General features: G+C 51.4%; 1 protein-coding gene across 1 annotated transcript in view; it reads right to left on the bottom strand.

The window, feature by feature from the left end:
• The window catches only part of znrf3 (zinc and ring finger 3), a 112814-nt gene that overhangs the window by 34092 nt on the left and 51222 nt on the right, over positions 1–27500 (bottom strand). The window contains exon 2 of the mRNA XM_017685830.2: positions 3474–3596. Within this exon, the coding sequence (XP_017541319.2) occupies positions 3474–3596 (123 nt within the window). The remainder of the gene's footprint in view (positions 1–3473; positions 3597–27500) is intronic.

The following is a 27500-nucleotide window of genomic DNA, read 5'->3' as shown; positions in this document are numbered from 1 at the left end:
TATCTAACCCTAACCCTTTATAGCCAGGAGAGGGTGGGAGAACCTGTGAGCTGCTCCTGATTAAACACACTGAACTATTGATTAGTGTTTGTATTGGATGATGAATAATACAGATCATCCAGAAACGGTGATGTTTACTGTATTAATGTTATTAGTGTTTATTGTAATATTAGTGTAAATAAATATTTAGTACCCAGTTAAAGAGATTTTAAAGTCTAATTTTCTCAGGTGCCTAAAAGCAGATACAGAAATGTTGGAATCGGATTGTGTAAAAATGATTTCTGACTTTTTGATACATAAAGCCACACAAGTGGAGCTCAGAGGCAGGAGAAGTAAAATACGAGACAAATGCTGGATCTTTACCATCGGCAGAGCCCAGCACTCAGAACTTCAGAGCTGCTGGGGATCAGCCTGTGCTGCAGTCCGGCTAACACCGAGCAGTTACTGCTAATCAGACACTAAGGTCAACGCAGGGTCAGCGCAGGGTCAGCGAGAGTTCAGAATGTAGACGAACACTTCACTGACCATGCTGGAGGCCTCGGCTCGACCGATTTATTGCTTAGCCAACAATATCACACTATATTAGTGACAGGACTATCTGCATCACTCACACTGATGACATGCTAATGAAGAATTAAAAACAGTAATTATTATAAACACAGAAATTCAGGTGTATGTGTGAAGATTTTTACAGTGTGGCTTATTAATCAGATATTAAACCCAAAACTGTCTTCTATAATAAACTGACAGAGTTTCTTTTGAAGGGCAGAAATAAATAACTCTAAATAAAATCCTCCCCCACGTTTCTGTTCGTCATTCTAACATCAAAACAAACTGAAAAAATCTGAAGTGCAGACTCTAAGCATCCATACAGAACATGAACTCAATCTAAATGTGATTTTGCAACAATCTCAAACTTTTGCAAACCTTTTACGATCACTACAAAACTACATGGCTGACTGTCACAGGCCGGACTGTAACAGGGCGGAGTGGCACAGGGCTAAATAATAGAGCTGGTTGTAACTGGTCTGACTGCAACAGAGATGACTGTAACATGGATGACTGTAACAGAGCTCAGTGGCACAGGGCTGAGTGTCACAGAGCTGAGTGTCACAGAGCTGAGTGTCACAGAGCTGAGTGTAACAGGGTTAAAAAATAGAGCTGGTTGTAACAGATCTGACTGCCACAGGGCGGACTGTTACAGGCTAAATAATAGAGCTGGTTGTAACAGAGCTGACTGTCACAGGGCTGACTGTTACAGGGCTAAATAATAGAGCTAGTTGTAACAGGGCTGACTGTAACATGGCTGACTGTAACAGAGCTGACTGTTACAGGGCTGAGTGTCACAGAGCTGACTAACAGGGCTAAATAATAGAGCTAGTTGTAATAGGACTGACTGTAACAGAGCTGACTGTAACAGGGCTAAATAACAGAGCTAGTTATAATAGGGCTGACTGTAACAGGGTTAAATAATAGAGCTGGTTATAATAGGGCTCACTGTAACAGGGTTAAATAATAGAGCTGGTTGTAACATGGCTGACTGTTACAAGGCTGAGTGTTACAGGGCTGAGTGTCACAGGGTTGACTGTTACAGGGCTAAATAATAGTGCTGGTTGTAACAGAGCTGACTGTCACAGGGCTAAATAGAGCTGGTTGTAACAGGGCTGACTGTAACAGGGCTAAATAATAGAGCTGGTTGTAACAGAGCTGACTGTCACAGGGCTAAATAATAGAGCTGGTTGTAACAGAGCTGACTGTAACAGCTTTTTGTAACAGGGCTGACTGTAACAGAGCTGATTCTAACAGGGCTAAATAATAGAACTGGATGTAACAGAGCTGACTGTAACAGAGCTAAATAATAGAGTTGGTTGTAACATCACTGACTGTAACAGGGCTGACTGTCACAGGGCTAAACAATAGAGCTGGTTGTAACAGGGCTGACTGTCACAGGGCTAAATAATAGAGCTGGTTGTAACATGGCTGACTGTCACAGGGCTAAACAATAGAGCTGGTTGTAACAGGGCTGACTGTCACAGGGCTAAATAATAGAACTGGTTGTAACAGGGCTAACTAACAGGGCTGACTGTAACAGAGCTGACTGTCACAGAGCTGACTGTCACAGGGCTGACTGTAACAGGGCTAAATAACAGAGCTGACTGTAACAGAGCTGAGTGTAACAGAGCTGACTGTCACACGGCTGACTGTAATAAAGCTGGCTGTCATTGCTGCATAACAAAGTTGACTCTAAGACTCATATCAACAAAGTCATAAATGGACTAATGCAATGCATTTTAATGACACACAAACGTTTAACACATTAAAACGTCATCAGTCACTTATTTCATCCATCTTTCTACACCTGCTTCACTTCATTGCTCCACTTCTTTTCTCTCTGTCCTCTTCTTCACTCTTGATATTTTTCTGCAGCATTTAGAAGCATTTAAAGTGTCTGCTGGAGGAGAAACTGATTTTGTTTCCTGAAATAAGAAGAGTTCTGTTTTTCCTATTTTCATTTTAAGCCCTCTGAACTCAACACAACTCCACATCTTTATCCTGTCCTCAACTTTCTCTGCTTCCTCTCTCTTTCTTTTCTCTTTTCCCTCTTTCTTCCTGTCTCTCTCCCTCTTTTCCCTTCTTTCTCTCTTTTACTGTTTTTCCTTTCCTCTCTCTCCATTTCTCCCCTTGTGCTTTTCTTTCCTTCTACCCCCTGACCCTCTCTCTCTCTCTCTCTCTCACACTCTGAGGGCCCCATTGGGTTTCTATTCTCTCTCTCTGTCAGTAAATGGGCGATCGAGTGTTGTGTATAATAATAATGGTCTCTCTCTCTCTGTGTCCTATTGAAGCGAGGCCGGTTCCTCCGGGGCGTTCAAACACATCACACAAGGAGCTTCCCAGTGTCCATGGCAACCAGCACAGTGGGGGGTGGGGGGTGAGGGGTGAGGGGTGGTGTTCACTAAAACCATGATTTCATACTGGGGGGGGGGGGTTGGGGGGGATAGCTCCGCCTGCTGGGAGAAAACCTTTGACACAGAGTAAAAAAAAACCCACTGAGATAATATCAGCACAAACACAGATGAAAGAGGAACCCCAGAGATCGGGCCCCAGCAGAGCGGCAGCTTCAAAACGCTCTCACGCTTTCAGGAGAACCGTTCTGCTGCAAACTGCAAATCTAAATCATCACACTGCCCTCAGCTTTGGTCCCAAACTGCACGTTCCACCTTAAGTAGTGCAGCAGTTACATTCTGGCACTTCTGGCATCAGAGCGTATCTGCTGCACCATTAAGGTGGGAAGTTCAAATCAAAATCCAACTTTGACCTCGTCTTCCCTCAAACCGCATCAGACTGCAGACCTCAAACACTCCCAGATATTTAAAGTCCTGCCTGATAAACTACATTTGGGGTAAACTGGGGGGAAATTTAATTTTTTCACCAAACTACTGCTTTAACTGCGTTGGTGGTTCTGGTGGTCTTACCTTTCCCAGCACTGTGAGACAGCTGGGGTCAAGCTCCGGCTGCTCCAGCTTCACCACCCCCACCCAGCCGTACTCGTACAGATCCTCCTCATCATTATTATTACACAGACCCAGAGGATGCATCTGCAGAGAGAGACAGGGTTAAAAACACCAATAATATTAGGGCTGTACAGTTAATAATAATAATAATAATAATAATAAAAAAAAAATAATAATAATAATAATTAGTGAGCCCACCTACATAACATGCATATGAAGTAGAACAATAAAATATCAAATCCAACTTTCAAAAGGGACCACAAAGTGGTCCAGATGTAAACAGAGTCAGTCAGAGTGGTTTGGTGTGAAACGCTCCGTTCTAGATAAACGTACCGAGTCAGAGCTGTTCCCTGTGGTGGTGATGGGAACCAGACGTCCCTCTAAAAGCTCCTACAGAAAGTTCCTACATGAGCTGGTTCTGAATTCACTGCCTGATGACTGAGACGCTGTTTTATGAGAGTTTAGAAAACTTCAACTCCATTCATGGTGGAGGGAGACATGCAGGGCGCTGTGTGGCAAAATAGTCCCCAAAGAAAACTCATTATTCCAGATTTTCCACTGTTTTCCATCCTCAACATTCCATATAAGCTCAGAAGACTCGTGTAGGTTCTCTGGAGGTTCTCAACAACAGAGATGTGCACAAATTTAGAAAATTTTGGTGGAATTCCCCTTTAACTTTCTATCATTCCTGAAAGCAAATAAATGAACACAATTTTGCATAAAATTCAAAACATCATTCAATAAACCATCTATTAACTGCTGCTATTAACCATCTATTAACTGCTGCTATTAACCATCTATTAACTGCTGAACGTTAAACAGTGCTGCTAAATAGGAGAGAAGCGTTGGTTAGTATTAGCTTAGCTAGCATGCTAACAGCTCTGCTCACCACAGAACATGCTGGGTTCTAACTGAAGCACTGACTCAAGTTTAGACGAGAATGACTCAAATCTGAGGCAGTGAAGTGGAGCAGCTGGAGCTGAACAGACCTACACCTTAACGTTAGATTAGCGAGTACCTACAGACCCGAACAGGGCTGCACCGCTACTGACCGCTGCTGACGCCGACACTGACGCCGACACTGACGCCGACACGGACGTCCACGCTGATGCCGACACTGACGTCCACGCTGACGCCGACACTGACGTCCACACTGACGCAGACACTGACGCGCACACTGACGCCGACACCGACACTGACGCCGACACTGACGTCCACACTGACGCAGACACTGACGTCCACACTGACGTCCACACTGTCGCCGACACTGACGTCCACACTGTCGCCGACACTGACGTCCACACTGTCGCCGACACTGACGTCCACACTGACGCCGACACTGACGCACGCGCACACTGACGCCGACACTGACGCAGACACTGACGTCCACACTGACGCCAACACTGACGCGCCCACTGACGCCCACACTGACGCCCACACTGACGTCCACACTGACGCCGACACTGACGTCCACGCTGACGCCGACACTGACGTCCACACTGACGCAGACACTGACGCGCACACTGACGCCCACACTGACGCCGACACTGACGCCGACACTGACGCAGACACTGACGTCCAGACTGACGCAGACACTGACGTCCACACTGACGCCAACACTGACGTCCACACTGACGTCCACACTGTCGCCGACACTGACGTCCACACTGTCGCCGACACTGACGCGCACACTGACGCCGACACTGACGTCCACACTGAACACTGACGCCGACACTGACGTCCACACTGATGCCGACACTGACGCGCACACTGACGCCGACACTGACGCCCACACTGACGTCCACACTGACGCCGACACGGACGCGCACACTGACGTCCACACTGACGCCGACACGGACGTCCACACTGACGCCGACACTGACGCGCACACTGACGCGCACACTGACGTCCACACTGACGCCGACACTGACGTCCACACTGACGCCGACACTGACGCGCACACTGACGTCCACACTGACGCCGACACTGACGTCCACGCTGACGCCGACACTGACGCGCACACTGACGCCGACACGGACGTCCACACTGACGCCGACACTGGCGGTAAAACTGACGCTGTCACTGACGTCCACACCGACGCCGACACTGATGTCCATATTGATGCCAACACTGATATCCACACTGACGTCCACACTGACGCCGACACTGACGTCCACACTGACGTCCACTCTGGCGCCGACACTGACGTCCACGCTGACGCCGACACTGACGTCCACGCTGACGCCGACACTCACGTCCACGCTGACGCCGACACTGACGCCCACGCTGACGCCGACACTGACGTCCACGCTGACGCAGACACTGACGCAGACACTGACGTCCACACTGACGTCCACACTGACGCCCACACTGACGCCGACATGGACGCGCACACTGACGTCCACACTGACGCCGACACTGACGCGCACACTGACGTCCACACTGACGCCAACACTGACGCCGGCACTGACGTCCACACTGTCGCCGACACTGACGTCCACACTGTCGCCGACACTGACGTCCACACTGTCGCCGACACTGACGTCCACACTGTCGCCGACACTGACGCCGACACTGACGCGCACACTGAGGTCCACACTGACGTGCACACTGACGCCGACACGGACGCCGACACTGACGTCCACGCTGACGCCGACACTGACGTCCACACTGACGCCCACACTGACGCCGACATGGACGCGCACACTGACGCGCACACTGACGTCCACACTGACGCCGACATGGACGCGCACACTGACGCGCACACTGACGTCCACACTGACGCCGACACTGACGTCCACACTGTCGCCGACACTGACGTCCACACTGTCGCCGACACTGACGTCCACACTGTCGCCGACACTGACGCGCACACTGACGTCCACACTGACGCACACACTGACGCCGACACTGACGTCCACACTGTCGCCGACACTGACGTCCACGCTGACGCCGACACTGACGTGCACGCTGACGTCCACACTGACGCGCACGCTGACGCCGACACTGACGCCGACACTGACGCGCACACTGACGTCCACACTGACGCGCACACTGACGCCGACACTGACGTCCACACTGTCGCCGACACTGACGTCCACACTGTCGCCGACACTGACGTGCACACTGACGTCCACACTGACGCGCACACTGACGCGCACACTGACGTCCACGCGGACGCAGACACTGACGTCCACGCTGACGCAGACACTGACGTCCACTCTGGCGCCGACACTGACGTCCACGCTGACGCCGACACTGACGTCCACGCTGACGCAGACACTGACGCCCACGCTGACGCCGACACTGACGCAGACACTGACGTCCACACTGACGTCCACACTGACGCCCAACACTGACACCGACATGGACGCGCACACTGACGTCCACACTGTCGCCGACACTGACGTCCACACTGTCGCCGACACTGACGTCCACACTGTCGCCGACACTGACGCGCACACTGACGTCCACGCTGACGCAGACACTGACGCCCACGCTGACGCCGACACTGACGTCCACACTGACGCCGACACTGACGTCCACACTGACGCCGACACTGACGCGCACACTGACGTCCACACTGACGCCGACACTGACGTCCACGCTGACGCCGACACTGACGCGCACACTGATGCCGACACGGACGTCCACACTGACGCCGACACTGGCGGTAAAACTGACGCTGTCACTGACGTCCACACCGACGCCGACACTGATGTCCATATTGATGCCAACACTGATATCCACACTGACGTCCACACTGACGCCGACACTGACGTCCACACTGACGTCCACTCTGGCGCCGACACTGACGTCCACGCTGACGCCGACACTGACGTCCACACTGACGCCGACACTCACGTCCACGCTGACGCCGACACTGACGCCCACGCTGACGCCGACACTGACGTCCACTCTGACGCAGACACTGACGCAGACACTGACGTCCACACTGACGTCCACACTGACGCCCACACTGACGCCGACATGGACGCGCACACTGACGTCCACACTGACGCCGACACTGACGCGCACACTGACGTCCACACTGACGCCAACACTGACGCCGGCACTGACGTCCACACTGTCGCCGACACTGACGTCCACACTGTCGCCGACACTGACGTCCACACTGTCGCCGACACTGACGCCGACACTGACGCGCACACTGAGGTCCACACTGACGTGCACACTGACGCCGACACGGACGCCGACACTGACGTCCACGCTGACGCCGACACTGACGTCCACACTGACGCCCACACTGACGCCGACATGGACGCGCACACTGACGCGCACACTGACGTCCACACTGACGCCGACATGGACGCGCACACTGACGCGCACACTGACGTCCACACTGACGCCGACACTGACGTCCACACTGACGCCCACACTGACGCCGACATGGACGCGCACACTGACGCGCACACTGACGTCCACACTGACGCCGACATGGACGCGCACACTGACGCGCACACTGACGTCCACACTGACGCCGACACTGACGTCCACACTGTCGCCGACACTGACGTCCACACTGTCGCCGACACTGACGTCCACACTGTCGCCGACACTGACGCGCACACTGACGTCCACACTGACGCACACACTGACGCCGACACTGACGTCCACACTGTCGCCGACACTGACGTCCACGCTGACGCCGACACTGACGTGCACGCTGACGTCCACACTGACGCGCACGCTGACGCCGACACTGACGCCGACACTGACGCGCACACTGACGTCCACACTGACGCGCACACTGACGCCGACACTGACGTCCACACTGTCGCCGACACTGACGTCCACACTGTCGCCGACACTGACGTGCACACTGACGTCCACACTGACGCGCACACTGACGCGCACACTGACGTCCACGCGGACGCAGACACTGACGTCCACGCTGACGCAGACACTGACGTCCACTCTGGCGCCGACACTGACGTCCACGCTGACGCCGACACTGACGTCCACGCTGACGCAGACACTGACGCCCACGCTGACGCCGACACTGACGCAGACACTGACGTCCACACTGACGTCCACACTGACGCCCAACACTGACGCCGACATGGACGCGCACACTGACGTCCACACTGTCGCCGACACTGACGTCCACACTGTCGCCGACACTGACGTCCACACTGTCGCCGACACTGACGCGCACACTGACGTCCACGCTGACGCAGACACTGACGCCCACGCTGACGCCGACACTGACGTCCACACTGACGCCGACACTGACGTCCACACTGACGCCGACACTGACGCGCACACTGACGTCCACACTGACGCCGACACTGACGTCCACGCTGACGCCGACACTGACGCGCACACTGATGCCGACACGGACGTCCACACTGACGCCGACACTGGCGGTAAAACTGACGCTGTCACTGACGTCCACACCGACGCCGACACTGATGTCCATATTGATGCCAACACTGATATCCACACTGACGTCCACACTGACGCCGACACTGACGTCCACACTGACGTCCACTCTGGCGCCGACACTGACGTCCACGCTGACGCCGACACTGACGTCCACGCTGACGCCGACACTCACGTCCACGCTGACGCCGACACTGACGCCCACGCTGACGCCGACACTGACGTCCACGCTGACGCAGACACTGACGCAGACACTGACGTCCACACTGACGTCCACACTGACGCCCACACTGACGCCGACATGGACGCGCACACTGACGTCCACACTGACGCCGACACTGACGCGCACACTGACGTCCACACTGACGCCAACACTGACGCCGGCACTGACGTCCACACTGTCGCCGACACTGACGTCCACACTGTCGCCGACACTGACGTCCACACTGTCGCCGACACTGACGCCGACACTGACGCGCACACTGAGGTCCACACTGACGTGCACACTGACGCCGACACGGACGCCGACACTGACGTCCACGCTGACGCCGACACTGACGTCCACACTGACGCCCACACTGACGCCGACATGGACGCGCACACTGACGCGCACACTGACGTCCACACTGACGCCGACATGGACGCGCACACTGACGCGCACACTGACGTCCACACTGACGCCGACACTGACGTCCACACTGTCGCCGACACTGACGTCCACACTGTCGCCGACACTGACGTCCACACTGTCGCCGACACTGACGCGCACACTGACGTCCACACTGACGCACACACTGACGCCGACACTGACGTCCACACTGTCGCCGACACTGACGTCCACGCTGACGCCGACACTGACGTGCACGCTGACGTCCACACTGACGCGCACGCTGACGCCGACACTGACGCCGACACTGACGCGCACACTGACGTCCACACTGACGCGCACACTGACGCCGACACTGACGTCCACACTGTCGCCGACACTGACGTCCACACTGTCGCCGACACTGACGTCCACACTGTCGCCGACACTGACGTGCACACTGACGTCCACACTGACGCGCACACTGACGCGCACACTGACGTCCACGCGGACGCAGACACTGACGTCCACGCTGACGCAGACACTGACGTCCACTCTGGCGCCGACACTGACGTCCACGCTGACGCCGACACTGACGTCCACGCTGACGCAGACACTGACGCCCACGCTGACGCCGACACTGACGCAGACACTGACGTCCACACTGACGTCCACACTGATGCCCAACACTGACGCCGACATGGACGCGCACACTGACGTCCACACTGTCGCCGACACTGACGTCCACACTGTCGCCGACACTGACGCGCACACTGACGTCCACGCTGACGCAGACACTGACGCCCACGCTGACGCCGACACTGACGTCCACGCTGACGCCGACACTGACGTCCACACTGACGCCCACACTGACGCCGACATGGACGCGCACACTGACGCGCACACTGACGTCCACACTGACGCCGACACTGACGTCCACACTGTCGCCGACACTGACGTCCACACTGACGCACACACTGACGCCCACGCTGACGCCGACACTGACGTCCACACTGACGTCCACACTGTCGCCGACACTGACGTCCACACTGTCGCCGACACTGACGTCCACGCTGACGCCGACACTGACGTGCACGCTGACGTCCACACTGACGCGCACGCTGACGCCGACACTGACGCGCACGCTGACGCCGACACTGACGCGCACACTGACGTCCACACTGACGCGCACACTGACGCCGACACTGACGCGCACACTGACGCCGACACTGACGTCCACACTGTCGCCGACACTGACGCGCACACTGACGTCCACGCTGACGCGCACACTGACGTCCACGCTGACGCAGACACTGACGTCCACGCTGACGCAGACACTGACGTCCACTCTGGCGCCGACACTGACGTCCACGCTGACGCCGACACTGACGTCCACGCTGACGCAGACACTGACGCCCACGCTGAAGCCGACACTGACGCAGACACTGACGTCCACACTGACGTCCACACTGACGCCCACACTGACGCCCACACTGACGCCGACATGGACGCGCACACTGACGTCCACACTGTCGCCGACACTGACGTCCACACTGTCGCCGACACTGACGCGCACACTGACGTCCACGCTGACGCAGACACTGACGTCCACGCTGACGCAGACACTGACGCCCACGCTGACGCCGACACTGACGTCCACGCTGACGCCGACACTGACGTCCACACTGACGCCCACACTGACGCCGACATGGACGCGCACACTGACGCGCACACTGACGTCCACACTGACGCCGACACTGACGTCCACACTGTCGCCGACACTGACGTCCACACTGACGCACACACTGACGCCGACACTGACGTCCACACTGTCGCCGACACTGACGTCCACACTGTCGCCGACACTGACGTCCACACTGTCGCCGACACTGACGTCCACACTGTCGCCGACACTGACGTCCACACTGACGCCGACACTGACGTCCACACTGTCGCCGACACTGACGTCCACACTGTCGCCGACACTGACGTCCACGCTGACGCCGACACTGACGTGCACGCTGACGTCCACACTGACGCGCACGCTGACGCCGACACTGACGCGCACGCTGACGCCGACACTGACGCGCACACTGACGTCCACACTGACGCGCACACTGACGCCGACACTGACGCGCACACTGACGCCGACACTGACGTCCACACTGTTGCCGACACTGACGCGCACACTGACGTCCACGCTGACGCGCACACTGACGTCCACGCTGACGCAGACACTGACGTCCACGCTGACGCAGACACTGACGTCCACTCTGGCGCCGACACTGACGTCCACGCTGACGCCGACACTGACGTCCACGCTGACGCCGACACTGACGCGCACGCTGACGCCGACACTGACGCGCACGCTGACGCCGACACTGACGTCCACACTGACGCCGACACTGACTTCCACACTGACGCCGACACTGACTTCCACAATGACGCCGACACTGACGTCCACACTGTCGCCGACACTGACGTCCACACTGTCGCCGACACTGACGCGCACACTGACGTCCACACTGACGCCGACACTGACGCGCACACTGACGCAGACACTGATGTCCACGCTGACGCAGACACTGACGTCCACGCTGACGCCGACACTGACGCGCACACTGACGCCGAACTGACGCGCACACTGACGTCGACACTGACGCCGACACTGACGCGCACACTGACGTCCACACTGACGCCGACACTGACGCGCACACTGACGTCCACACTGACGCCGACACTGACGCGCACACTGACGTCCACACTGACGCCGACACGGACGTCCACACTGACGCCGACACGGACGTCCACACTGACGTCCACACTGACGCCGACACTGACGTCCACACTGACGTCCACACTGACGCCGACACTGACGCGCACACTGACGTCCACACTGACGCCGACACGGACGTCCACACTGATGCTGACACGGACGTCCACACTGACGCCGACACTGCCGGTAACACTGACGCTGTCACTGACGCTGTCACTGACGTCCACACTGAAGCGCACACTGACGTCCACACTGACGCCGACACTGACGCGCACACTGACGTCCACACTGACGCCGACACGGACGTCCACACTGATGCCGACACGGACGTCCACACTGACGCCGACACTGACGTCCACACTGACGCCGACACTGACGTCCACACTGACGCGCACACTGACGTCCACACTGACGCCGACACTGACGCGCACACTGACGTCCACACTGACGTCCACACTGACGCCGACACTGACGCCCACACTGATGCTGACACGGACGTCCACACTGACGCCGACACTGGCGGTAAAACTGACGCTGTCACTGACGTCCACACCGACGCCGACACTGATGTCCATATTGATGCCAACACTGATATCCACGCTGACGTCCACATTGATGGCGACACTCACGCTGACACTGACGTGCACACTGACGCCGACACGGACGTCAACACTGACGCCCACACTGACGTCCATGCTGACGTCCACGCTGACGTCCACGCTGACGCAGACACTGACGTCCACACTGACGTCCACACTGACGCCGACACTGACGCCGACACTGACGTCCACACTGACGCACACACTGACGCACACACTGACGCACACGCTGACGCACACGCTGACACCGACACGGATGTCCACACTGACGCGCACACTGACGTCCACACTGACGCCGACACGGACGCCGAAACTGACGGCCACATTGATGCCAACACTGATATCCAGTCTGACATCCACATTGATGGCGACACTCACGCTGACACTGACGTCCACACTGACGGCGTCACTGACATCCACACTGACGGTGTCACTGACGTCCACACTGACGGCGTCACTGACGTCCACACTGACGGCGTCACTGACGTCCACACTGACGGCGTCACTGACGTCCACACTGACGGCGTCACTGACGTCCACACTGACGCCGACACTGACGCCGACACTGACGCCGACACTGACGTCCACACTGACGCCGACACTGACGTCCACACTGTCGCCGACACGGACGTCCACACTGACGCCGACACGGACGTCCACACTGACGCCGACACTGACGTCCACACTGACGCCGACACTGACGTCCACACTGTCGCCGACACGGACGTCCACACTGACGCCGACACGGACGTCCACACTGACGCCGACACTGACGTCCACACTGACGCCGACACTGACGCGCACACTGACGTCCACACTGACGCCGACACGGACGTCCACACTGATGCTGACACGGACGTCCACACTGACGCCGACACTGCCGGTAACACTGACGCTGTCACTGACGCTGTCACTGACGTCCACACTGAAGCGCACACTGACGTCCACACTGACGCCGACACTGACGCGCACACTGACGTCCACACTGACGCCGACACGGACGTCCACACTGATGCCGACACGGACGTCCACACTGATGCCGACACGGACGTCCACACTGACGCCGACACTGACGAGCACACTGACGTCCACACTGACGCCGACACTGACGTCCACACTGACGCGCACACTCACGTCGACACTGACGTCCACACTGACACCGACACTGACGCGCACACTGACGTCCACACTGACGCCGACACTGACGCGCACACTGACGTCCACACTGACGTCCACACTGACGCCCACACTGATGCTGACACGGACGTCCACACTGACGCCGACACTGGCGGTAAAACTGACGCTGTCACTGACGTCCACACTGACGCCGACACTGACGTCCACACTGAAGTCCACACTGACTGTGACACTGACGCCGTCACTGATGCAGTCACTGATGATCACACTGACGCCATCCCTGATGCAGACACTGACGTCCACACTGACGGTGACACTGACGCCGCCACGGACGTCCACACTGACACCGACGCGGACGTCCACACTGACGCCGACACGGACGTCCACACTGACGCTGAACCGCAGACATAGATTGATACACAGCAGATCACATCACATCACACTTGTGATTTTATTCACCGTTGCAAACCACCTGCAGAGCTTTTCTGCTTTAATGCTGCTGTTTCTTAGTGACGGGTGCTCAGATGAATGAAGTGAAAATTTTTCAAAACTAGCTTTTTCACAGCAAAGCTCACTGCCGCTCCTGGAAAGATGTGACTTTAAATTAAAAACAATGATGGTCTTTAATCTCTAGACAGAGATGAAGGCTTCCACACATGACTAGCATCTCCACTGCAGCACAGGCAGATCAGCACCGCGCACCAAATCACACATTTCTGCATTCGCAAAACGCCACAGCACAAAGAGCGAAAGTGCTCTGAAGATCAAAGACTCTCCTCTCTTTGGTCTCCAAGACTTTAACAACCCGCTGAATCAAACTGCTCTAACTGCTTAAAAGCTGCCTCTTCAAGGTCACGACAACCAGCCGCCGTCTGGAGTCAGTTCAGAAATACATTTCACAAACTTAAAATCTCTTCAGAAGTCGGAAAACTTCACAGTAATGTAGCTACACATCATTAACACCACTCATACACTGCTTAATATACACACTGTGTATTATACTCTTACACTCCACAGTTATTTAGTACACCTTAAAATTATACACTATATCTTTAAATTATATACTATATTCTCATATTATACACTATACTAGTATTAAAAAGTAACTGAGGTACTGAGAACAATGAGCTTCACATGCTTGGATTAATTATCTGTTTTTTCCAGCTTTTCTGACTATAAAAGCCCCTCCCTAATCAAGTGAACAGCGCTCATACATGGTCAACATGGGACAGACTAAGGAGCATTCCAAGGCCATCAGAGACAAAATCATGGAGGGTCACAAGGCTGGCAAGGGGTACAAAACCCTTTCAGAGGAGTTGGGCCTACCTGTCTCCACCGTTGGCAACATCATCTGGAACTGGAAGGCTTGTGGAACTACTGTTCCTTCCACAGCATGGACAGCTTTTCAAAGTTTCCTCCAGTGTCCAAACGGTCAAGCCTGATCCAAGAACAACAAGGAGGGAGCTCCAGGAAGATCTCATGGCGGTGAGGACATTGGTTTCAATAAATACCATAAGTAATGTACTCCATCGTAATGTTCTCTGTTCCAGGTGAGCCTGTGAGGTACCTTTACTTTCAAAGCATCATTTCATGGCCCATCTAAAGTTTGCTCATGATCACGTGGAGGACTAGTTCAAGGTTCTCTGGTCTGATGAGACCAAGATCGAGGTCTTTGGTGCCAACCACACCTGGGGCATTTGGCGAGAGGATGACACTGTATACGACCCCAAGAATACCATGCCTACAGTCAATCATGGTGGTGGCAGCATCATGCTGTGGGGCTGCTTCTGAGCCAAGGGGCCTGGCCATCTGGTCTGCATCCACGGGAAGATAGATAGCCCAGCCTACCTGGAAATTTTGGCCAAAAACCCCTGCTCCTCCATCAAGGATCTTAAGGGTCGTCACTTCATCTTCCAACAGGACAATGACCCAAAGCACATGGCCAAGAAAACCAAGGCCTGGTTTAAGAGGGAAAAGATCAAGGTGTTGCAGTGGCCTAGTCTCCTGACCTTAAACCAATTGAAAACTTGTGGAAGGAGCTCAAAGATGCCCAAAGAACCTAGACAACTTGGAGAAGATTTGTATGGAGGAGTGGGCCACGATTACTCCAGAGACCTTTGCCCACCTAGTCAGGTGTTATAAAAAATTATTAATAGCTGTAACTGCAAATGAGTTATTCCGCAAAATAGTAACCTAGGGCCTGAATAATAATTGATCCTAATTTTTTTTCATTTAATTGAGCAACTTATATTTTTAGTTTGTAATATTTAGGCATCTGTTAATAAATGCTACTCTTGTTTAAAGTTTGAAGGTTCTAAATTGTTGAATTCGCAAAACCTGCAGGGGGTTGAATACTACTTGGAGCCATTGTATAAACATTATATATATATATATATACACACACACATACACACACACACACACACACACATACACACAAGCTCTCAAAGCTCCCATTCAAAAATTGAAACAACAAATCACTGCACAGTTCCTCATTCCATCATGCCTAAGTTAGCCTATATCCTATACCCTATAATATTAGCAGGTTAAAATATAGGCTATAGCACATTATATTGCATAGAAACAAAACTAGAACATGGAAAACACTCTTTGCCTATTTACATCATGGGATATTAGGGAGGAAACACTGTGTTGAAAAGTAAAATCTGGCAGGACTTTAATTCAGAAAGCAACAAAGTTGTGGTACACAGATTAGGCAACCGCAGCCTCGTCACAAATCACTTCATATAAAAGAGTCACTGAGTCACTGAATCAGGTCATTCAACACTTCGCTTCGTTATTTCTCTTCATCACTTCTGTCAAAACAAACATGCACCACCAGCTGGTGGAAAGTTTCACTGCAGCGCTTAAGCTTATTAAAATAAACTTAATGTTTTTAATGATACGCTAACACTGATTTTGTATTAGTCAGGATGTAGACCCCCATTTATTGAACACGAAGAGCACACTCTGGACAACTGTTCATTTTTTGGTCACAGTCTCACACTTGGAGCGAACCTTTGTGCTCAGTGGCTGCTCTCCAATAGCAGAGGGCACAAGCTCCAGCCTCAGGAATGGCATTTAGGTCGAGGCCAGTATCAGTTTCAGCCACAACAATCAGGCAGCCCAGCTAGCTGCAGGCTGCAGGACACTATTGAACACCTCAGCACGTCCCCAACACCGAAACCACAGCCGCTCCAACACAAAATCAGAAAGAAAACTCAGGAAACCCTGCTCAGGAAACGTGCCCAAAACAGAGCTGCTTCAATCAACACACATCATCAACAACACCGACCATGCTGACATACATTATTACTATCAGTGCATCATTTACTTGCTATACACTACAGGAAGCGTAGGGGGCGATACGGCTTCTACTGTTTCATTTAAAAAGCTCTATAATGTTCATATGATCCACACAGTCGCTCTGACAGACTGTAATACACTACAGGAAGCGTAGGGGGCGATACGGCTTCTACTGTTTCATTTAAAAAGCTCTATAATGTTCATATGATCCACACAGTCGCTCTGACAGACTGTAATACACTACAGGAAGCGTAGGGGGCGATACGGCTTCTACTGCTTCATTTAAAAAGCTCTATAATGTTCATATGATCCACACAGTCGCTCTGACAGACTGTAATACACTACAGGAAGCGTAGGGGGCGATACGGCTTCTACTGCTTCATTTAAAAAGCTCTATAATGTTCATATGATCCACACAGTCGCTCTGACAGACTGTAATACACTACAGGAAGCGTAGGGGGCGATACGGCTTCTACTGCTTCATTTAAAAAGCTCTATAATGTTCATATGATCCACACAGTCGCTCTGACAGACTGTAATACACTACAGGAAGCGTAGGGGGCGATACGGCTTCTACTGTTTCATTTAAAAAGCTCTATAATGTTCATATGATCCACACAGTCGCTCTGACAGACTGTAATACACTACAGGAAGCGTAGGGGGCGATACGGCTTCTACTGTTTCATTTAAAAAGCTCTATAATGTTCATATGATCCACACAGTCGCTCTGACAGACTGTAATACACTACAGGAAGCGTAGGGGGCGATACGGCTTCTACTGTTTCATTTAAAAAGCTCTATAATGTTCATATGATCCACACAGTCGCTCTGACAGACTGTAATACACTACAGGAAGCGTAGGGGGCGATACGGCTTCTACTGTTTCATTTAAAAAGCTCTATAACGTTCATATGATCCACACAGTCGCTCTGACAGACTGTAATACACTACAGGAAGCGTAGGGGGCGATACGGCTTCTACTGTTTCATTTAAAAAGCTCTATAACGTTCATATGATCCACACAGTCGCTCTGACAGACTGTAATACACTACAGGAAGCGTAGGGGGCGATACGGCTTCTACTGTTTCATTTAAAAAGTTCTATAACGTTCATATGATCCACACAGTCGCTCTGACAGACTGTAATACACTACAGGAAGCGTAGGGGGCGATACGGCTTCTACTGTTTCATTTAAAAAGCTCTATAACGTTCATATGATCCACACAGTCGCTCTGACAGACTGTAATACACTACAGGAAGCGTAGGGGGGCGATACGGCTTCTACTGTTTCATTTAAAAAGCTCTATAACGTTCATATGATCCACACAGTCGCTCTGACAGACTGTAATACACTACAGGAAGCGTAGGGGGCGATACGGCTTCTACTGTTTCATTTAAAAAGCTCTATAACGTTCATATGATCCACACAGTCGCTCTGACAGACTGTAATACACTACAGGAAGCGTAGGGGGCGATACGGCTTCTACTGTTTCATTTAAAAAGCTCTATAACGTTCATATGATCCACACAGTCGCTCTGACAGACTGTAATACACTACAGGAAGCGTAGGGGGCGATACGGCTTCTACTGTTTCATTTAAAAAGCTCTATAACGTTCATATGATCCACACAGTCGCTCTGACAGACTGTAATACACTACAGGAAGCGTAGGGGGCGATACGGCTTCTACTGTTTCATTTAAAAAGCTCTATAACGTTCATATGATCCACACAGTCGCTCTGACAGACTGTAATACACTACAGGAAGCGTAGGGGGCGATACGGCTTCTACTGTTTCATTTAAAAAGCTCTATAATGTTCATATGATCCACACAGTCGCTCTGACAGACTGTAATACACTACAGGAAGCGTAGGGGGCGATACGGCTTCTACTGTTTCATTTAAAAAGCTCTATAATGTTCATATGATCCACACAGTCGCTCTGACAGACTGTAATACACTACAGGAAGCGTAGGGGGCGATACGGCTTCTACTGTTTCATTTAAAAAGCTCTATAATGTTCATATGATCCACACAGTCGCTCTGACAGACTGTAATACACTACAGGAAGCGTAGGGGGCGATACGGCTTCTACTGTTTCATTTAAAAAGCTCTATAATGTTCATATGATCCACACAGTCGCTCTGACAGACTGTAATACACTACAGGAAGCGTAGGGGGCGATACGGCTTCTACTGTTTCATTTAAAAAGCTCTATAATGTTCATATGATCCACACAGTCGCTCTGACAGACTGTAATACACTACAGGAAGCGTAGGGGGCGATACGGCTTCTACTGTTTCATTTAAAAAGCTCTATAATGTTCATATGATCCACACAGTCGCTCTGACAGACTGTAATACACTACAGGAAGCGTAGGGGGCGATACGGCTTCTACTGTTTCATTTAAAAAGCTCTATAATGTTCATATGATCCACACAGTCGCTCTGACAGACTGTAATACACTACAGGAAGCGTAGGGGGCGATACGGCTTCTACTGTTTCATTTAAAAAGCTCTATAATGTTCATATGATCCACACAGTCGCTCTGACAGACTGTAATACACTACAGGAAGCGTAGGGGGCGATACGGCTTCTACTGTTTCATTTAAAAAGCTCTATAATGTTCATATGATCCACACAGTCGCTCTGACAGACTGTAATACACTACAGGAAGCGTAGGGGGCGATACGGCTTCTACTGTTTCATTTAAAAAGCTCTATAATGTTCATATGATCCACACAGTCGCTCTGACAGACTGTAATACACTACAGGAAGCGTAGGGGGCGATACGGCTTCTACTGTTTCATTTAAAAAGCTCTATAATGTTCATATGATCCACACAGTCACTCTGACAGACTGTAATACACTACAGGAAGCGTAGGGGGCGATACGGCTTCTACTGTTTCATTTAAAAAGCTCTATAATGTTCATATGATCCACACAGTCGCTCTGACAGACTGTAATACACTACAGGAAGCGTAGGGGGCGATACGGCTTCTACTGTTTCATTTAAAAAGCTCTATAATGTTCATATGATCCACACAGTCGCTCTGACAGACTGTAATACACTACAGGAAGCGTAGGGGGCGATACGGCTTCTACTGTTTCATTTAAAAAGCTCTATAATGTTCATATGATCCACACAGTCGCTCTGACAGACTAATACACTACAGGGGCTCAATATCACTCTTTTGCTTTCACACACAAGAACTACATCTTTACTCCATCCTTTGCAATTACTGTGACATTTTTCATGGTTCTCCTCTACGAGATGCTGTACATTGTAGACTGTATTGTATATTGTTTACCGTATATGGATTATATTGTACCCCAATTCCAGTGAAGTTGGGACGTTGTGTAAAACAAATAAAAACAAAATACGATGATTTGCAAATCCTTTTCAACCTGTAGTCAATTGAATCCACTACAAAGACCAGATATTCAATGTTCAAACGAATAAACTTTATTTTGTTTTTTGCAAATATTCACTCATTTTGAATTTGATGCCTGCAACACATTCCAAAGAAGTTGGGACAGAGGCAACAAAAGACTGGGAAAGTTGAGGAATGCTGTAAAAACACCTGTTTGGAACATTCCACAGGTGAACAGGTTAATTGGAAACAGGTGAGTGTCATGATTGGGTATAAAGGGAGCATCCCTGAAAGGCTCAGTCGTTCACAAGCAGGGACGGGGCGAGGTTCACCACTTAGTGAACAACTGCGTGAGCAAATAGTCCAACAGTTTAAGAACAACGTTTCTCAACGTGCAACTGCAGGAATTTAGGGATTTCATCATCTACAGTCCATAATATCATCAAAAGATTCAGAGAATCTGGAGAAATCTCTGCAGGTAAGCGGCAAGGCAGGAAACCAACACTGAATGCCCGTGACCTTCGACCCCTCAGGCGGCACTGCATTAAAAACCCACATCATTCTGTAACGGATATTCCCACATGGGCTCAGTTCGTCAGAAACGGCGCCTTCTCTGGGCCGAGTGGCTGAGAGCGCGTCGCTGAGAGCGGCTGAGAGTGCGTCGCTGAGAGTGGCTGAGAGAGGCTGAGAGAGGCTGAGAGCGGCTGAGAGCGCGTCGCTGGGAGCGGCTGAGAGCGGCTGAGTGCGGCTGAGAGCAGCTGAGAGCGGCTGAGAGAGGCTGGGAGCGGCTGAGAGAGGCTGGGAGCGGCTGAGAGAGGCTGAGAGAGGCTGGGAGAGGCTGAGAGAGGCTGGGAGCGGCTGGGAGCGGCTGGGAGCGGCTGAGAGCGCGTCGCTGGGAGCGGCTGAGAGCGCGTCGCTGGGAGCGGCTGAGAGCGCGTCGCTGGGAGCGGCTGAGAGCGGCTGAGAGCGGCTGAGAGAGGCTGGGAGCGGCTGAGAGCGGCTGAGAGAGGCAGGGAGCGGCTGAGAGCGGCTGAGAGCGCGTCGCTGCGGCAACGTTATTTGTGCTATCAGCTTCTAAATCAACAAAAAGCGGTAAGTGGCTGGAATATCATGGCTTCTGCTGGTTGTTTTGTCTGCGCAGAGTGTGGCCTGTTTAGCCTAACGCCCTTTTCCGCCTCTAGCGATAGTGATAGTGTTTGTACTAAGTGCCAGCTAGTTAGCTGTTTGGTGGAGAAGGTGGACTAGCTAGAGGTGCACATCCGGGGATTATTAAGGGATAGGCAGCGGTTACAGTTAGATGCTTAACGGGAGCCAGAGCGCAGGATATTAGTGGCAACCTTACACTCTTAGCTGATAAGAGATATTCGAGGATAGTCATTCATGTAGGGGCCAATGATATCCGTCTGCGGCAGTCAGAGGTAACTAAGGCTAATATTAGAGAGGTGGTTTAACAGGCCCAGACGATGTCCGATGCCGTAATCTGCTCTGGCCCCATCCCAATGCGGCGCGGTGCTGAGGCCTACAGCAGGCTTACGGCGTTAAACCACTGGATGTCCAAGTGGTGTTCCGAAAATCAAGTGGGCTTTATAGACAATTGGTTGCATTTTGAGGGCAAGCCTGGTCTTATAGGTAGGGATGGTGTCCACTCCACATGGGAGGGTGCTGCCTTACTTTCGTGCAGCACAGCTCATAGTCTTTCAGTTAGTCGGCAGAATAGTGTAAACAGCTGCTGACAGTCCAGAGCCGGGACCAGGCCGCAGACAGACAGGCTAAACCGACCGTCTGTGATCCGCCTTGAGGCGTCACCCAAGATTAACCTTATTGAGACTGTGTCTTTGCCCTGAATTAAAACTAAATTTAATCACAGAAAAACTCAATCAGCCTGTTTAAATAACCTTATCAATATATATCCATGTTCTGATGATCGCACTAACACCTTAGATCTAAAACTTGGACTACTCAATACAAGATCACTAAACTCTAAAGCAGTCGTCGTAAATGAAATTATAAACGATCATAAATTTGACTTTTTCTGTCTCACTGAAACGGGTTAGACCAGATGAATATTCAGCTTTAAGTGAAGCCACGCCTGTAGGCTATAATTACGCACATAGGCCAAGATTATCAACAAAACGCTCAATAAAATCTTCTACCGCCCTATAATTTATAGAAAATCTCCCAGAGTTATCAACCCCAGTCTCCACTGCATCAGACCCAATGGAACTAGATTTACTAACCAATTATTTAGAAAATACCTTACGATCCACTTTAGAAAATGTGGCCCCACTTAAAATAAAAAGAATAAGGCAGAAAAAGCCCCGTGGTACAACGATAAAACCCGGACCTTAAAACAAACAGCTCGGAAATTAGAGCGGAAATGGCATCAAACCAAGCTGGAAGTGTTCCGCTCTGCCTGGAAGGACGGCCTTATAGAGGATAGAAATGCCCTCACTGAAGCTCGCTCAGCATATCTGGCCTCGCTGATCGAGAATAATAAGTATAATCCTAGAGTTCTGTTTAATGTGATTTCCCAAATCTCCCTCAGCGCAGCTTTTGATACAATAGACCACAATATTCTCCTAGAAAGGTTAGAAAACATGGTTGGAGTCACAGGGACGGCCCTATCATGGTTCAGATCTTACCTATCAGAACGTTATCAGTTCGTTAGGGTAAACAATTTATCTTCCAATTATTCAAAAGTGAGATTTGGAGTTCCGCAGGGCTCTATATTAGGACCATTACTATTTACACTATACATGTTACCGTTAGGCACAGTTATAAGTAACCATGGCGTAAACTTTCATTGTTATGCAGACGATACTCAACTGTACATATCAGCCAAGCCTGATGACCAATACAGGTTAAAGAAAATGGAGGACTGTGTAAAAGACGTGAAAGGCTGGATGTCACGCAACTTCCTCCTATTAAACAGTAACAAAACAGAGGTTCTCCTTCTGGGTCCAAAATTAGCAAGAAGTAAATTTAATCTTAAATCTCGCCGACTTTCCAGCCACACCTGGATCAGCAGCAAAAAATCTCGGCGTTATAATAGATTCAGATTTATCATTCGATCAACACACAGGCGGCATCACTAGGACAGCTTTTCTACATCTTCACAACATCGCCAAGATCAGAAATGCCCTGTCCCTGCGTGATGCAGAAACACTAGTACACGCCTTTATTACTTCCAGGCTAGACTACTGTAACGCGCTACTGTCAGGATGCACGAGCAGGAATTTAAACAAACTCCAACTAGTCCAAAACGCCGCAGCCAGGGTCCTCACTAAAACTAGAACATCTGATCATATCAGTCCAGCGCTATCATCACTTCATTGGCTGCCTGTTAAATTCCGTATTGATTATAAAATCCTTTTATTGGCTTATAAAGCCCTACATGGTCTCGCTCCTGAATACCTGCAAGACCTTATTTCCCATTATGAGCCATCACGACCACTCAGATCACAGAGTGCTGGCTTATTAATAGTTCCCAGAATTCCTAAGGCTGCAGCTGGGGGAAGAGCTTTTTCTTATAAAGCCCCCAAACTCTGGAATGATCTTCCAGAAACTGTTCGGGACTCAGACACAGTCTCAGTCTTTAAGACTAGGCTGAAAACTCACTTGTTCAGTTTAGCTTTTGGTAGCTAATGTTCCCCCTAGATAAAGGCAGCAGATCCAGGGGTCCATGGACACAGGGAATTATAGTAAACTGAGACGCTGGTGCTGTTGTCCAGCTGCTCGCACGCGGTCACTCAGGTTTGTGGACGGTGGAGCGGAGGGATGCCAGACTGTCTCAGAGTGCTGCCGTGTCTGTGTGTCCTTCTGGTTCTCTCCTGTTAGTTAAGCTGTCATAGTCAGATCTGCCGGAGTCGTTAGCCACACTCTGGAAATGTTTACATTCCCTGTTTATGTACAAACGGATAGAATAAAACTAATTCCATCTCCCTGTCTTTCTTTCCGAGTATACAATCACCCACATGTCCGGCTGGACACTGAAGGACGACTGACTGCTGAGCCGTCCTGCTACCCACTTCAGACCAGCTGCCCACGCCCAGCTGCCACCACCTACCTTGGACTAGCTGCCCACCCTACACTGATGTTCTCATAGACTCCTAGTTATTCCTACTACTAATATTACTGCTATTAATATTAATAATATAATAACTCTGTAGGTAGTCTGACCAGAGGAGGACGGGTCCCCCCTGGTGAGCCTGGTTCCTCCCAAGGTTTCTTCCTCAGTTCTGAGGGAGGTTCTCCTTGCCACTGTTGCCCCTGGCTTGCCCACTGGGGGGTTTCTGTACATTCTTACAGTCCTGTTGAAACTTTGTCTTTTCAGAAATTCTGTAAAGCTGCTTTGTGACAACATCCGTTGTAAAAAGCGCTACAAATAAATTTGATTTGATTTGATTACAAAATTAACCAAATACACAGCTCTACACGCAGTGTCAAGAGCGGAGAGCTTCCACCCACACACACCCACACCCACACCCACCCACCCACCCACACCCACCCGAGTTCCCCCAGACCACCGATTTCAGGAGCCCCAGAGATCAGTTCTCTGTTCCACTCCTGGCTCTAAAACAGCTTTCAGATTCGAGCAAAAGTACCAAACCTGCAGGGCAAGAGAACTTAATCCGGAAAAAAACTTCAGTGTGCAAATAGTCTAAAAATACTGGTTGTACTGCTTTTACTGCTCAGAGCTACAAGCAGCTCTGAGGACCTGCATCATGACCTGCTCTGTAGAGGTTAGTCAGTGTGAGATGTTACAGCAATGAAGCAAAGCAAATAAATGCTAAATGTTTCTACTAGGGCTGGGCATTAAAACGATAACAATTATTAGCACGATATCTTTTACTTTTTCTCGATAAAGTAATAAGAAAGGTTAGATAAATATTCAATATAATACTCCATTCTCGCACTCCCATGTTCAGCAAAAGCACTGGTGGCATTTTCTACCACTTTCTACTGGAAAGTGACACTCCTCTGCTGTCACCAGGAGAGGGCGCACTTCCGGGTTTTTCAACATGAAAAGAGAGGGAGGGGGTGACGAGTAAAATGAGCCGCCAAATATATTTCAGCAACGTCTGAAACGTGGAGTTCTGCATTCCCTGTTTGAGTGGAGCGGCCGGCGATCTGTTCTCCTGTGACCGAGTCTAACGAGATCAGTGGCGTAGCTGTGCTGACCGACAGTGACCTCACCTCTTTCCCTACATCCTAACCAGCTTTAGCAGCGTTAAATCACATCGGCTCCTCTCAACTTCAGCCCTGCTACAGCGCTCAGTCATAGTTTAGTACTAGTGCTTTTACAAACCGTGAAAGAAAGAAGTGGCTGATGGGAGTTACTGCCCTGACTTAAACAGCAGTAACCTGAGGAAGCTGTGAGGCCCTGGAGAGCGGGACAGCGCCATCTTCACAGGCCAGCTGTTTTTGGCATGAAGCAGCTCCATCACTCACACAACACGGCGAACTGATGACGCTGCAGATCAAACACGACACAAAGCACCGATTTCAGGTTAAGCGGAGCTGAAAGTCGGACTCGGTCTGTCTGGTGCTGATGTTGCGGTTCACGCCTCAAACACTACGACAGACTAGAGGAAGCAGCCGTCTGCTAGCTGGCGTCTGAATACTGTGATGCGCTCGGACACGGCTGTGGTAGGACTGACGGCAGTGAGGCGGTGAGATCCATCACTGACGGCCCGATCCAGCTGATGTTCGCTGTTCCTACTGAACTGATGCTGCTGAGGAACTGAACAGTTCACCTCGTCACCCCACAGCTACAATCATCTCTCTTAAATTAGGACTATTACAAAAACTGCAGCCGAGCTTTCCCAGCTGGTAAAAACAGCTCGCCAGGCGCTCTCCCACTGGCCCAGGACGGATCTGTCAAACGTTTCACTGGTCGGTCAGTTTGCCCTGGTCTGACCATAAGGGACAGTGTGAAACAGCGATTAACCACCAGGAGCAAAAATCAGCCCCAAACTTGAAACAAATCAGGATTTGATATTGAACGATGTGACATTTGTTTATTTTTATTTTTGGCCATATCGCCCAGCTCTAGTTCCTACATTAAACAGAACCTGCAGAGTTCTTTATCCTCAATACAGCAAAACTCAGTATCACAGAGAAAAAACAGCAACTCTCTATTAAACTGAACTGAAAGGAGCAGAAACACTGAGAATTTCAGAGCACGTGTGGCGTTTGGTCTTCTTACAGTAAGAAATGTTATAAATACAGTTTCCTGAGAACTCAAACCTACAGAGCGACGCCGGCCACACTAACCCAGCGAGAGTCCGGCCTGAGTAATAAACCCTCTCGCCCTGACCTCTCTCTAAATTTCTTCCTCATCCTGTCAACTACGCCAACTACGCCCACTTTCCACAAATGCCCCCAAAACTCCCTCCCCATTTCCCCCAATTCCGACCCAATGCCCATCACCCAGCCCCCCCCCCCCCCCCACCCCCCCTCCCCGCCTCAATGAGGGAGAGCGGAGGATTTCCTGGAATAACAAACTGTCCTGCCAGGAGAGGTGGGGGAATATTTGATCAAAGCCAGCAGTGAGCCCCCCGGGCCCACGGCCACTTAGAGCAGCCCTGGCCTCGGCCCGCGCTCTCAGGGCAGCTTTTCAAACAAGCCGGAGGGCCTTTCAAACAAGGCCAAGTGCTCGGCGCTCCGCTGAGCTTAGCTCAACGCTTCTCCACTATGCTAGCAGACACCAGCTGCATAAGGGGCTTTACAGGCCCCCCTGGCCTCCCACCCAAACCCCTCCACCACCCCCTTTCATCTGTGTTCAGCACACACTAAAGAGGAGG

Source organism: Pygocentrus nattereri, chromosome 20, assembly GCF_015220715.1.
Source record: "Pygocentrus nattereri isolate fPygNat1 chromosome 20, fPygNat1.pri, whole genome shotgun sequence".
In the NCBI taxonomy this organism is placed as follows: Eukaryota; Metazoa; Chordata; class Actinopteri; order Characiformes; family Serrasalmidae; genus Pygocentrus; species Pygocentrus nattereri.
The sequence above is the reverse complement of the archived record's forward strand: the minus strand, read 5'-3'. Positions and strand labels throughout refer to the sequence as shown.